This window comes from Stegastes partitus, unplaced genomic scaffold (genome assembly GCF_000690725.1).
Source record: "Stegastes partitus isolate 25-593 unplaced genomic scaffold, Stegastes_partitus-1.0.2 Scaffold209, whole genome shotgun sequence".
Lineage (NCBI taxonomy): Eukaryota > Metazoa > Chordata > Actinopteri > Pomacentridae > Stegastes > Stegastes partitus.
Genome location: NW_007577940.1, coordinates 127,409 through 140,918, shown reverse-complemented (window position 1 = coordinate 140,918; position 13,510 = coordinate 127,409). Strand labels below are relative to the sequence as shown.

The 13,510-nt window shown below is 38.0% G+C and overlaps 1 protein-coding gene across 1 annotated transcript; it reads left to right on the top strand.

The window, feature by feature from the left end:
• The first annotated feature begins 310 nt into the window (after window positions 1–310).
• Window positions 311–13,510, top strand: acads (acyl-CoA dehydrogenase short chain). The gene is made up of 10 exons (XM_008280765.1): window positions 311–395; window positions 3,844–4,004; window positions 4,535–4,684; window positions 4,776–4,887; window positions 6,847–6,998; window positions 7,115–7,285; window positions 9,067–9,204; window positions 9,905–10,000; window positions 10,082–10,138; window positions 10,235–13,510. Exons 1-10 carry the CDS (start codon window positions 368–370, stop codon window positions 10,385–10,387), a joined length of 1,218 nt encoding a protein of 405 aa, XP_008278987.1. The 5' UTR covers window positions 311–367; the 3' UTR covers window positions 10,388–13,510.

Sequence of the window (13,510 nt, the reverse complement as noted above, 5' to 3'; positions counted from 1 at the left end):
AGTCAGCCTGGACGATAAAAACCGTATGGTTCCACGACCGACGTCTATTCATCAAGTTGTGTCAATTTGGGCCACGTGCTGCCTTCAAGAACCCTGAAAGTACTTTTATCTGTGCTCGGACGTTCTAAATCTGTTTTTTGTAGTTTAAAACAACAAAGCAAAACTGAATCTGTAACAATATAACGTGATTAAAAGCGCTTTAAAACTGTCTTATTTTTATATTTTCAGTCTATTAATCGCTACACACTGTGCCCTCTCGTCGTACATTTGCAAAAATTCCGACAGGCCCTAAAAGCAGCAGTTAGCTTCATAACAGCCCTGATAAACTGTGTTGTAGGACTGTACATGAAGCAGAGAGGAAGGCGCCATGGCTGCTCTTTTTAAAGCTAGAAAAGGTGGGTACATTAACAGAAAATCGGCAGAACAATGAATAACGATGATGAATAAAGTTAATTTCCCACTGGAAGCCGGTGTGAGCTTCATATTAGCTGCATGGAAATGTCATATTAGCTAGCTTAGCTTCCTCCATACCGGCAGTTACATGACCTGGTTTAACTAACCCACCTAGTTGTCTCATTTACTACTACAACTGTTAACCAGGCTGTAAGAAATGTAACTGTTTGCATGTTTTGGGCATTTTGTCCGTTGGTTTAACGGTGAATGTGTTTAGCTCCTTGGCTATATAAGGTGACAGGTTAGCTCGCTGCTAACAATAATACCAATAATACCAGCTCACTTTAAGAGACAACATCAGGTGGATGTGTTGGGGAACAGTTTAAAATCTGTGTCTGTTGCCGACATGAGTTTTTAAAGTGTCACACTGAGATGAAGGTGACTGATGATGAGGATGAACTTTCACCTGAATAACATGAAGCTAACTGGTGAGCTGTGCTGCGTTCAAAGACACGATAGCTGACCAACAGTGTTGCAGAATGAAGAGCACATTACCAACAGGAAAGTAATTCAGCTAAACATGCCATATTATATGTATGCTGTTATAATAGGAAAAATAGTGATGTTCTTTATATAGAGCACTTTTCAAACTTAAGGGTACAAAATGATTTACACAGCACATAGGTTAAAATCAACACGTTATAAAATGATCAAACAGATTCACTTGGGCTGCAACTATCAAACATTATCATTGCTGGTTAATCTGCTGATTATTTTCTTGATTAGATATCAATAAATGCCTGTCAGAATTTACTAGCATACAAGATGAAGACATTTGATGTATTGATTTGTCTCAAAAGAACCCTAAAATATTGAATTCACTGTCATTTATAGTAAGGAAAAGCAGCACTATTTGCAAATTTAGAAAGTAAAATTTATTCACCTCAATTAATAGGAAAAACAGTCAGTAGATATAATCTATTTATTTTTTAACGGTTAATGAATGAATGAAGTAATTGTTGCAGTTGTAGCTTCCACCAACGTAAACTTAGATACATACATGTCTCAGGCAGGTAAATAACATTAAACATGAACAATGATTGTTATTATTGGTAACTGACAGACAGTTAAACTGCAAAAATTCTGATGATCAATTAACTTTGTAGTTGTCTTTTAATATGGAAAAAAAATTGAAATGGAAAAGCTTTCTAATGTGAGGATCTACTGAAATTGAGTATTTAGTTTTTTTTGTTTGTTTGTTTTTTAAAAATATTGGTTGAACAAAAAAAGTAATTTAAAGACTGAAGGGACTTTCCTGATCAGTTTAGCCGTTTCCAAACATTTTCGACACTAGACAGTTATTAATCAGAGAGAAGTCTCAGCAGATTTACGCATACATGCGTTCTTGGATAATTATGTCAAATTTATGGCAGGACTGATTCAGCCCTATACATCTAAGTAGCTGGTTATCAAACTGTTAAGCTCAGCCACATTTTTCACCAATTTTTATAGACCAAATGTGAATCGTCCATCTATCCATTATCTATGCACCACTTAATCCTCACTAAGGTCGCGGGGGGCTGGAGCCTATCCCAGCTGACTTAGGGTGAAGGCAGGGGACACCCTGAACAGGTCGCCAGTCTATTGCAGGGCTACACTTAGAGACAGACAACCAAGCACACTCACATTCACACCTACGGACAATTTAGAATCACCAATGAACCTCAACGTGTTTTTGGACTTGTGGGAGGAAGGCGCAGAACCTGGAGAGAACCCACGCTGCACGGGGAGAACATGCAAATACCACACAGAAAGATCCCAGTGCCCCCACAGGGATGTGAACCGGCAACCGTCTTGCTGCGAGGCAACAGTGCTAACCAACTGCACCACCTTGCAGGCCCCAAACATGAATCAGTGTATCCAACAAATGTAGGTTAACTATCAGTGAAAATAACCATTTCCACGCCTTTTTATCATACAGTTGTATTTTAGCATGTCACATCACTGACTAATGTTTCCATTATGACCAGTTGTGAAGGACGTCAGTCCCTCATGCAGTATGTAAGTGATGAGTGCTTTTGTTTAGCACTAAATGACTGTAACTTCCATCGTGGGTTTCATGGCCTCAGTTAGAATTGTCTAAAAAGTTCACATTCTTCAGCTGTAATCCAGTACTACACTACAATACTACAGTATTTCGAAGACCAAATTTAAGCTGATTGTATGTTCTGCTGCTGCAGTAACAAACACAGATGATTTATAATCTCACACCTCAAAGTTGGGAAGATATCAGTGTGGTTGCTCAGTTTCAGCACTTTAAGCTTGTGTTCTTTGTTCTAACATCATATTACATCTGACCCCATCACAATAAATCACATCTAACTGTGAACTTTGTGAATAATTACAGTTGCAGTAACATCATGTTTCGCCTCTGGCTCGCTGTGGGCGTCTTCAAAGCTGCAGCTGGATCTCATTATTTTTGCTCATCATCAAAGCAGTTAATCAAATCACATGGCTCTCAGTGCAATATGGAATAGACAAATGTCTGTGTAGATGTCTATCTGCACAACAGTTAAACTTAGCTTACTAAACACTTCTTACAAAATTGTTTCAACAAATAGAAAACAGTGAAAAGAAAGTCATGGATTACGTAGTTTATTTACCACTCTATCATTACTTCGGAAGCAAATAAATACTGTGGGGTTTTTTTTTTGTTTGTTTTTTTCTTTTCACAAATTCAAATGGGAAATTGAAGTGTCTGATATTCCAGACCCTGTAACTTGTTTTTATACCTAGAGAGAAAAAAAATAAAACAATCAAACTGCTCAGTGGGAGTGGAGAAAAAGCCATAAAACTTCAAGGTGAACCAAAGAACAATTTTATGTCTGTCCTATCAGATTACTTTGGGAATCAAACCAAAGTGTTCAAGGTCAAAAGTCAATTAATTGTTGTTGATAATGTGGGTAATTGTTAAGAAATGCCATGAATACACAAGTTTCAAAATGCAAAAATCCTGCTTTCAGCTTCTCTGATGTGATAATTTGCTTCTAAGAACACCGGAGGTTTATGGGAATGTAATTGTTTTTTTTTTAGTATTGACCAGTTTAGATGAAAAGGCAGCGTCACATGCAGTTATTACAAGTCATTCTGAGGGGAACACAAAAGCCAAGTTTCATGACAGTCCATCCAATAGTTGTGGAGATTTTTCAGTCTAAACTAAAATATCAAACTGGTGCCATCAAATAAGTAATAGTGAGAAAAAGTCCCCGAAGGTAGTTGAATTCAGCCTCTGGGGACCGTAAGTATTTCTACAAATGACAATAAACAACCCAATTGCTTTTGAGATATTTAAGTCTGGCCCAAAGTGGTGAACCCATACAGCCACATCTCTAGCATCACTAAAGAGGGATGGAAGTTAAGTACTAAAACCTGTTTATTTTTCCCTCTCAGCTCTTGGTTTGTGTCTCAGCGGCTGTCGAAGTCTGACCCAGCTTGCAGAGTTACCAGATACTCATCAGATATTGAGGCAAACCTGCAGAGACTACGCTGACAGAGAACTGATGCCCATCGCTGCCAAACTAGACAAAGAGCACGTTTTCCCTGCCAAACAGGTACCCACACATAGCTGCACAGTGAGATGTTTTGATGGACGTAAATTGGAACCTGTTGTTATTTGCACGCCAGTTTTTAGCAAGTCAAGATAAAAACCTTGGTGATAGTTTATGAGTCTAGAGAGCAAGTCAACTGTCAAGGAACAATAATTGGCATTTTGATAATAAAAATGTAGGAAATGATAATGTGAAAATAATGTCACAAGATATTATGAGCTAAGTCTGCAGCTAAAAGAACCAGATATTTTGTGGTAGAACCTAAAAACAGATTTTTAAAAAAGTGAATATTGGACCTGAATTAACTACATTAGCCGGTCAAAGCCAGGTATTTCCTTCAGAAGGTGGTGGAGACCAAAAATAGAGCTGAAAGAGAGTGAATATTTGGACTAGGTATAACCATGTTAGCAGCTAAAGAGCCAGATATTTCCCCTAGGAGGTTTTGGAGACCAAAAACAGAAGGAAAAATAGTAGACATCTGACACAAGACTGAGAAAATGAATAATCAAACAATCAATATAATATCCATCCAGATTAATGAATTGGGAGCGATGGGCGTCATGGCAATGGAGGTTCCGGAGGAGCTGGGCGGAGCTGGGATGGACTACCTTGCGTACAGTGTGGCTATGGAGGAGATCAGCAGAGGCTGCGCCAGCACTGGAGTTGTGGTGTCTGTCAACAATGTGAGCAAAGTGTGCCCACTGTGAACATGAATAGACCTGAGTGGGACAGCGCAGGTGACTATGTGTTAATAGATTGTGCTTTTGTTCTCAGTCTCTGTATATCGGACCGATACTAAAGTTTGGTACAGAGGAACAGAAAAAGCAGTGGATCACCCCATTCACCACCGGAGAGAAGGTGGGCTGTTTTGCCCTCAGTGAGCCAGGTAAATATCAGTCCTCACTATGTGTTCAGTTACAGTACCTAAAAGATGCTGCTGTCCGATTTTACTAGAAAACAAACAACTTGTGTTTCGTAAAGTGTCAAAACGATGTGATATCTTATCATTCAGAAGACTTTACCTTAGAAAATTATCATTAAAATACCTAACTTTATATATCGACTTTCATGTAGCAGCCTGAGTTTTCTTTCATATTTCAGAGTGCAAAGCATGAATTCACCTTTTTATACCCAAATCTGAGCCACTGGGCTTCTCTGATAAGTCAGAAATTAATCAAGCATAACATTCAACCATTAAAACTAACTTGTCTGTTCAGGAATGCAAGTAAACAACGAAAATTTGACATCTTAATCAAGAAATAATAATGTGCTTTACTGTTTTGTTTTTTGTTTTTTGTAAAATAGTAAATTTGACAATTCATGGATAATAATTATAATTATACTTTAGCTTTAAAAATGTCATTCCGGTTAAAAAGCTTCTACATTCTGGTGTATTAACCATTACAGTAACATAAAAAATGAATTTGGTATTTACTAGTGCTGTTAATTCAGTGCAGCTGTAGCAAAAACCTGACATTGGGTGATAGTCTAATACATTTAAGTACTGCATATGATAAATTTCACTGGCAACACTTTGTCAGCTTTTTTACAGCAGAATTGAATCTGTGTATTTAACCAACGCATGTGTCAGATCAAATCATTTCTCACATTCACGCAGTCATTTCAGTCTCATGCAGTGAAATGCTCAAATTAAAGAGCATCGGTGTCATTACAGAGAGCAGCAGCGCTACCAGGCTCAGGTAGACGACACACATTAGAGCTCAGTGAAGAATGAATTTGAGCGGCTTTGTTTAAGCCAGTACTGATCTGTCAATATGTCCCCAGATCAACATTGATACTAATTCATAAGATCAACTCGGGACACTTCCAGTTCCAAGAACAGTTTAAAGGATATAGTTTGCAGTTGTTTTATCTCGGGCTGAGTGATGTGGCTGCCAGTCGATATAATACAAAACAAAGGTTACAACTGGGTGATACAGCTTCAAATTATATCAGGGTAAAATTAATTTAATTTCAGTCAATATTGATGATTATTGATAATATCATAATAGCCTATTTTTAAATTTGAAATAACTTAAAAAGCACACAAATAGCCTAATCCTATTACGATGTGTTTTTAATTTCCTTAGTCAAAACTTTTAGTTTTAACAGGACACAAATATGACATTTATTGTGATTTGTGTTGAATTAACATCAGTTTCTCTGTTCAGTGTTAATTTCAAATACATGTTTTAAAACATATTGGTTAAAAAAAAGTGTGATATGTTGTTAAACTTGTAAAAATAGCAAAAAACCTGTAATCTTGATGTACAATACACGTCACACATCAGATTCTACTGATGTTAGAGGCTTCAACATTTGGTAAAATGTTGACCAAGGACTGTATTTTTAGTTAGAAATATTAATACATTCATAAACAAACACTTTCAGGAATCTTCTGGGGGCCAAACATCACCCTTATTTAAAAATTTGGCACTTTCTTCTGTTTTTAAAGTCCAACAATAAAAAAATGATATAAAACAGATAAACAGAGCATCTTTTCATTGGTAGAGTGGTCACAAGTGCTTCTTTCACAGTTTAGTTTTCTGAATGTTTTTAAAGGGTTCATTGATTTATCAAAACAGTAGACTTCAGTTCACATGCAGAGTAACTGGTAAACATTGACCTCCAGACCAGCCGACACAAGACTCATTCTACCTGCAAAACTCAAAACTCAAAACTAAAAATAAATAAATAAATAAATAAATAAATAAATATCTCTATACATATATGTATGTGTGTGTGTATGTATACTTGGAGCACTAATATTGATTGTTAGGAGTGACTTGGGACATCCCTGGCTTTGTTATGTTTTTGATATGAAGTGGTTTAACTTAAATTCCAGGTAACGGCAGCGATGCAGGTGCAGCCTCCACCTTAGCTCGGCAGGAAGGGGACGAGTGGGTGCTGAACGGAACCAAAGCCTGGATCACCAACTGCTGGGACGCCTCTGCCACCGTCGTGTTCGCCACCACGGACAAAAAACTCAAACACAAGGCATGCCAGAGCTTGCTTTAATCCTCTTACAGCAGAGACAAGGAGTGGATTGTGAACTGCACAATATTGAAAGCTTTTTAATTCCTGGAGCTGCTGTTTGTGTTCCGTGTCTGCAGGGTATCAGTGCCTTCCTGATCCCCATGCCACACCCAGGACTTTCTCGAGGTAAGAAGGAGGACAAGCTGGGCATCAGGGCCTCGTCCACCGCCAACATCATCCTGGAGGACTGCAGGATACCACTGGGAAACATGCTGGGCCCACGCGGCGCAGGATTTAAGATTGCCATGGTAGTATAATTAATGCATTTTCTTCACTCAGGTCTGTTTACAAGAATTAAATTAAGATAAGAGCCAAATCAAGCTGCGAGTGTCTCATAACAAACCGGCTCATTGCTTTTTTAAACTGGTCACTTAAATCTTTCAATGATTACAATTTCCTGAATATCGATTGCACAGGTTATTTCATAAAACATTAATCAGTCCTTCCCACCTGACCCCCTCACAATCAGCTGATTCCTTTAGGTACAATAACTTTAATATGTATTTGATGAAGCCGTGCAAAGTTTACCCTTCCTAAAATATAACCAACTTTGAGCATCAGTATCATGAAATATCATGGTTTTAATAATAAAACTGCACCAGTTAAATATCTATGACACAGAGTCATAGAAACAAGCCCTGATACCCTAGATGTGTTACCAGTTTTACACTCAAAACTGTTAAAAGTGCTTTAAACTTTAAATGTGGGGCAAGTGGTCGGTCAAAACAAGTTAGAGCAAACAAAATGTCTCCTTTTTAACTACATTTTAATATCGGACTTATCTTATAGCCACAATTCCTTCTGTGTTAAAATAGCGTTCTAAGATAGACACGTGAAATTTAAGTTCTTCCATGATAATTCAGTCAAGGAATATAATTTGAAGAGTCAACAACCAACTAAGCATCGTGACAAATCAAATCATCACAGTTGTTCACAATGTACCAACGGAAACAGGTCAGGGAACAAAGTGAGAGCAAGAACTTCTCACGATCAGAGGAGAATCTGAAAGAGTCTCAAACCAGCAGTGAACTGGTTAAGTCAATATGATTTGTCCAAACGATTTTACAAAACATGTGAATGTTGTTTCTCCATTTCACAGCCAGAAGCTACATTCATGGTGTTAAAGTATGACTATACTAGTCATGTTATATATAATAGAGACAAACTGGAATTCTGTTGCTTTTCTTTTTGTGGCCCTTTTAGTTTTAGAAATGTCTCAAAGTATTAATTTGAGCTGACCAACACTAAACTCTCATGTTTTACTTGTGAAATTTGTCTTTTTATGTCATCTAACATTTGTACTTTAACTCTTTCTACTTAGCATTTATAAGCAGTATATAAACATTGCAGAAGTGGTTCATTCACACTAAAATGCAGTTGTGCCAGGAAATAAGGGACATTGTGCAGTCTGTAAAAACATTAAACATTTATTTTTGCAGCTGTGTTTTGCTGTATTATCAGCCTTTACTTGTTAATGCCATGAAATTGTGGACTTCCACAGGAGACACATTTATCTACTTAAAACCACATTACAACGTTATAAACTGTTTATTACAGACATGCATACACTTCCTGTCAATGCTAAATAAACAAAGTAGTTACAATCATAGCTACATTTCTGATTGGTGAATAAATTGTATATTGATGAGAGCAGGACAAATGCGCCTGAATTTGTCCATCATTTTTGCTCAAAAGTGAAACAGACTGAGAGCAAATATTTGTATACTGAAAAAGCAATTTAAAGACATCTTTTTACATCACTTTTCCACACAGACAGAGAGATGAAATGTTTTAATCTGCAGCTTGTGACAAAACAAAGATCAGTCATTTCCTGACAAAATGAAAAAAATGAGGTTTGACTTGTAAGTTGATGATGGATCGATGATGTATCTTTACTCAGAGTGCAACACTCCAAAAAGGTTTTTTCAAGTTATTGTCTGTTTGATAGTCTAACATACAAACACTAATGTTACACATCATTGAGCTTTGTATTTAACAGTAACTTAACATCTTCATCCGTGTCCCACAGCAAACCCTGGACAGCGGACGGATCGGCATCGCAGGTCAGGCTCTCGGTATTGCTCAGGCTGCACTGGACTGTGCCGCCGACTACGCACACAAACGAACTGCATTTGGCGCTCCAATTGGCAAACTACAGGCCATACAGGTAACACGACCACTTCAAAACTGTACCATAGCACATCGAATGTTACAGTGCTGTCCGGATTTTCAGCTTTCTGATTGATTGTATCATGTGTGGTGGATGATTTCATCAGGAAATAGATCACCAAATCTCTGCTTAAAATTGTAGTATTTGGGTACAACAAGAGAGACTGAGAGTAAAATAAAACATATTGGTTCAATAAAATATATGCAACATGTTTCATGAATAGTATACAGAGGAGCAAGTTGTCGGACGATATATTCAGCATGCTCTAATATCTTTCTATAGTTGTTAAGCAAAGTAGTGTGAAAGAATCAAACTGTTAAACATCTATAACATGTGGAGCTGTACTTTTTTTTCACTCTTGTTAACACTTGTATTTTTATTTTTATTTTTTATGATTCATAGCATTGTAGCTGTGCCATACTGCACACAAGACATTTCTGAGTTTTCTTCTGTTCCCATAGAGGTGCAGCATTTTATAATAAAGTGAAAAAAAGAAACCAAAGTAAAAAAAAGAAAAAAAAGTGTCCACTGCCAACAAAAACAAAAACCACCCAGAAACTAAAAAGTACCTAAAGGCATTCAGATGACAGTGGCGTTTAGACAGAAAAAAGTGCAGCGTCACATTTGAAGAGCTGAAGCTACAAAATTATTGACATTACTGTTTCAACACCAACTGTATTTTTCTCTTATCGTTTAGTTCAAACTGGCTGACATGGCTGTGGCAGTGGAAAGCGCTCGTCTGCTCACCTGGAAGGCTGCGATTCTTCGAGATTCAAAGAAGCCCTTCACTAAGGTACACAGTCAGCTCTCAGCTCTGATTTACATTTGACATGTCTTGCAGAATAGCACACATCAGCTCTCGTTTGTCCGGCAGGAGGCAGCCATGGCCAAACTGGCAGCGTCTGAAGCCGCCACGTACTGCTCACATCAGGTAACAAAACAATAGCAACAAAAAGAAACGATACAAGTTTAAACAAATTCTACTAATAGCTTTTTAACTTTTTAAAAAATTTGCACTTCACATCAGGCGATCCAGGTTCTGGGTGGAATGGGTTACGTGACGGACATGCCCGCTGAGAGGCACTACCGGGACGCTCGCATTACAGAGATCTACGAGGGCACCAGCGAGATCCAGAGACTGGTTATCGCCGGCCAGCTTCTGAAGGAATACCAGTCATAAAGGCACTTCTGTCGGTGACTTTGGCACAAATTGGAAACACAATCCTAGATCTGCCAGAGACATCACCTCACCCATAAAGATAAGGAAGCCAGTGCGATTGAGGCGCTTGTCCACTTTTTGGCAAGCAGCCACTGTATCAGGGTTAAATCAGAAATGACACTGCAAACGTTCAGACAAGATTCACTTGATTTTATGTCTCCATCGTCTTGTGTCTCAAGGAAATCCAGGATTTACAGCAACATAATTTACCTCCACTGCCTTAAGAGGATGCAAGTGCGATGCCAGTTTAAAGAGTCAGTTCACCTACATTTAAAACAAGGGCATATTCTCTCCTTGGGGCATTGAGCTGTGCAGGTAGTTTTTGGTTTTATGTGTTTATACAGTAATTAAATAGAACTTTATAAATGTATATTTAATTCTTAAGTAAGTTAAAGACATAGAAAAAACGTATTCGATAGAGGCACGTGCAGCTTCGGTCTTCTTGCATACACATACATAAACTTAATTTGCTTAAACATCTGCTGAGATCCAGTCCCATTGTGTTCTGCATCCAATTACACCCACATTATCAGGCATTAGATAACATATCAAGGTACAGATTGCGTATCAGTGCCAGGTGCAGGTGGGGTAACACATCTGAGAGTTGTGGTAGTAAAATGTGAAACTATACAACCTGATTAGACTGTAAGGTAGCTGCTTTAGACAACAGCAGTTCAAAGTTCTTTACATAGACACAAGGATTAAACAATAAGGTTTAATACAGTAAAATACAATTTGAATAACATACAAATACACAAATAGAATTAAAGTGTAATCTGTTAACTGCTATCCAGGGTAACGTTTCTGCTCCATAGTGGACCTGCAATGACCTCTACTGGTCAGTTCAGAGTCTGCACATAAGTCCTGGTTTTATTTGGATTAAAGGGTCCATTTTCTGCTTTCTGATTCCTCCTTTGCTTCAGTGTTAAAGAGCTGTTTTTTGCCCAAGTTAAAGGTCTGCAAACCTAGACAGCCCAAAGTCCATGTCAAAGGGAGTTATTCTCTCCTACAGAAAACTCTGCTCTTTATAAAACACTTACTTTAAACACCTCATTTAAAAGTCCAGGCTTTCCTCCTGTTACTTATCTACATCACCATGTATCACATTCACATCACTCGTCCTTAAGAAGAGCAGCTGCCGCGTAGTCTGACATTATTTCCTCACTAGAGCGGCATCCCTATACTTTAAGATCTGGGGTTACTAACCAATGCTTTGCCAGCCAACTGACCAATCAGAGCAGCCTGAGCTTTTCAGGAGGGGGGCCTTAAAAAGACAGGTGCTAAAATAGAGCGTTTCAGACAGAACAAGTGCTGCAGCAATGTACAACATGAGAAAAATAATGTGTTTTTAACATGAATTGTGTTCTAGTAGACCCTGAAATACTATTCTGAACTTGTAAATATGAACAATATGGGATCTTTAAAGAAGCCCGTTTTCATTCTGCCAATTTGTCTGAGCTGCTGGTATGTCAGAAAAACGCACAAGATGCCCTTTAGCGTTGATGCCACCATCTTTTCACACCTACATGGCACAAGTCACCTGACTTTCACCCAGGAGACTGAGATTTGCAGCCTTATTTCATCACTTAGTTTTATTTTATTTTGTGACTTAAACCTGCTTGTCACTTGCTGTTTGATTTAAGTTTCAGCACCAAAACAAAAAGATCCTGGTTTGAGTTCAAATACACCCTTTCACAACGTTAACCACATGTCACAAGACACACTTCTAATTACCTGAAAAGTAATTGTGTTTCCATTACATGTATTTATTTGTGTTTTAAAGTATCTCATCAGAAAAATTATTTTAAAAACTTTATTAATTTTTACACTCATTTGAAGTGGTTTTGGGCTGTTTCTTACGACTTAATGAGCTTCATGGGACATCGAAACACCTTTTCTGAACAAATTTTGACATAGTGAACATTTAACTCACATGACAGATCGACTTATTCTACGTCTTTTGTTGTCTTTGTCTACAAACAGCTTAAACATGACCTACAGCAGCTGACATAGAAGAATTATTATGTAATAATAATTCTAAACAGTAATTTTGAATAATTAAAAACACATACTGAAAACTTCAATTTTTCTCCCGTAGATGGACAAAGTTTTGTTGTTTCATCGTCTCTGAGGATTTCTTTTTAGCAGGTAACAGCTGGTTTTGCTTCTGGCTTCTTCTCCTCTGTTTATTCCAGCCATGTAGCCCACAGCGCCACCTTCTGACGACACTGTACAGCCTAGTTCATTCACTCCAAAACAGCTTATGGAAAAAGGCCGAATTTGCTTTAGAGTTATATGGAAACATGGCTCGTGACAAACCAGTAAAGAATATTTGGCTACAGACTCAAGGCATCTATATCTTGTGTATAGGGATTTTTAAGAGTCTATTGAACGGCCCTGCACGTTCAAAGATGACACTAAATGTGACGCCAAGAGGTCCTGACAAAGCGGCTGTGTATAACCAGTTCAAAGTGAGATAAGGCTCATTAAATTGATGCAGATGTTTGGAAAAAACACTCTTTAACAAGAGAATTAGGAGCTCAGCAGCAGATGTTTAATATTTTAGTATCAGAATTCGCTACATCGACGGCCGAATGAATTCCCTTCTCACAGTACTGTATGTTTTTGTGTGAGCTGACCCTTTACGATCATGAACACTGCAAACCTTCCTGCCACTGACTCACATCTACAAATGGAGCTTCAGCCACCAGAGGGCGACTCAGTGCCTTCAGGTTTCTGTGTCATCACCAACAGTCTGATTCATCAAACACACTCATCAGAATGTACACTGTTGTTGTTGACTGCAGTTTAACTCATTTCTAGATAGCAAGTAGCTGGAGGAGATTCTTGGTAATGCAGTTTGGGATTAATTATGTGAATTTGTCAAATGCTGTAAGAGGCTGTGTTATGAAATGCAGCGTGTCTGCTTCACAGACCTCGGTGCCTCAATGACTTGTACATATTTTAATGTTGCCGATTGTGTGCAGATGATAATGACAACACAATTACAGTGCTTTGTAGATGCTGCAGATAAATTATGGCTTTTCAACATTAAAATGGAACATGAGCAACTTTAACGGTGAA

What these genes read in the sequence shown, in the direction of transcription:
- acads (XM_008280765.1), top strand. Translation starts at nt 368, where the DNA reads ATGGCTGCTCTTTTTAAAGCTAGAAAAG. An exon ending in ACGTTTTCCCTGCCAAACAG is followed by an intron (nt 4,005 to 4,534) that starts GTACCCACACAT and finishes ATATCCATCCAG; the next exon opens with ATTAATGAATTGGGAGCGAT. An exon ending in CAAAGAAGCCCTTCACTAAG is followed by an intron (nt 10,001 to 10,081) that starts GTACACAGTCAG and finishes TTTGTCCGGCAG; the next exon opens with GAGGCAGCCATGGCCAAACT.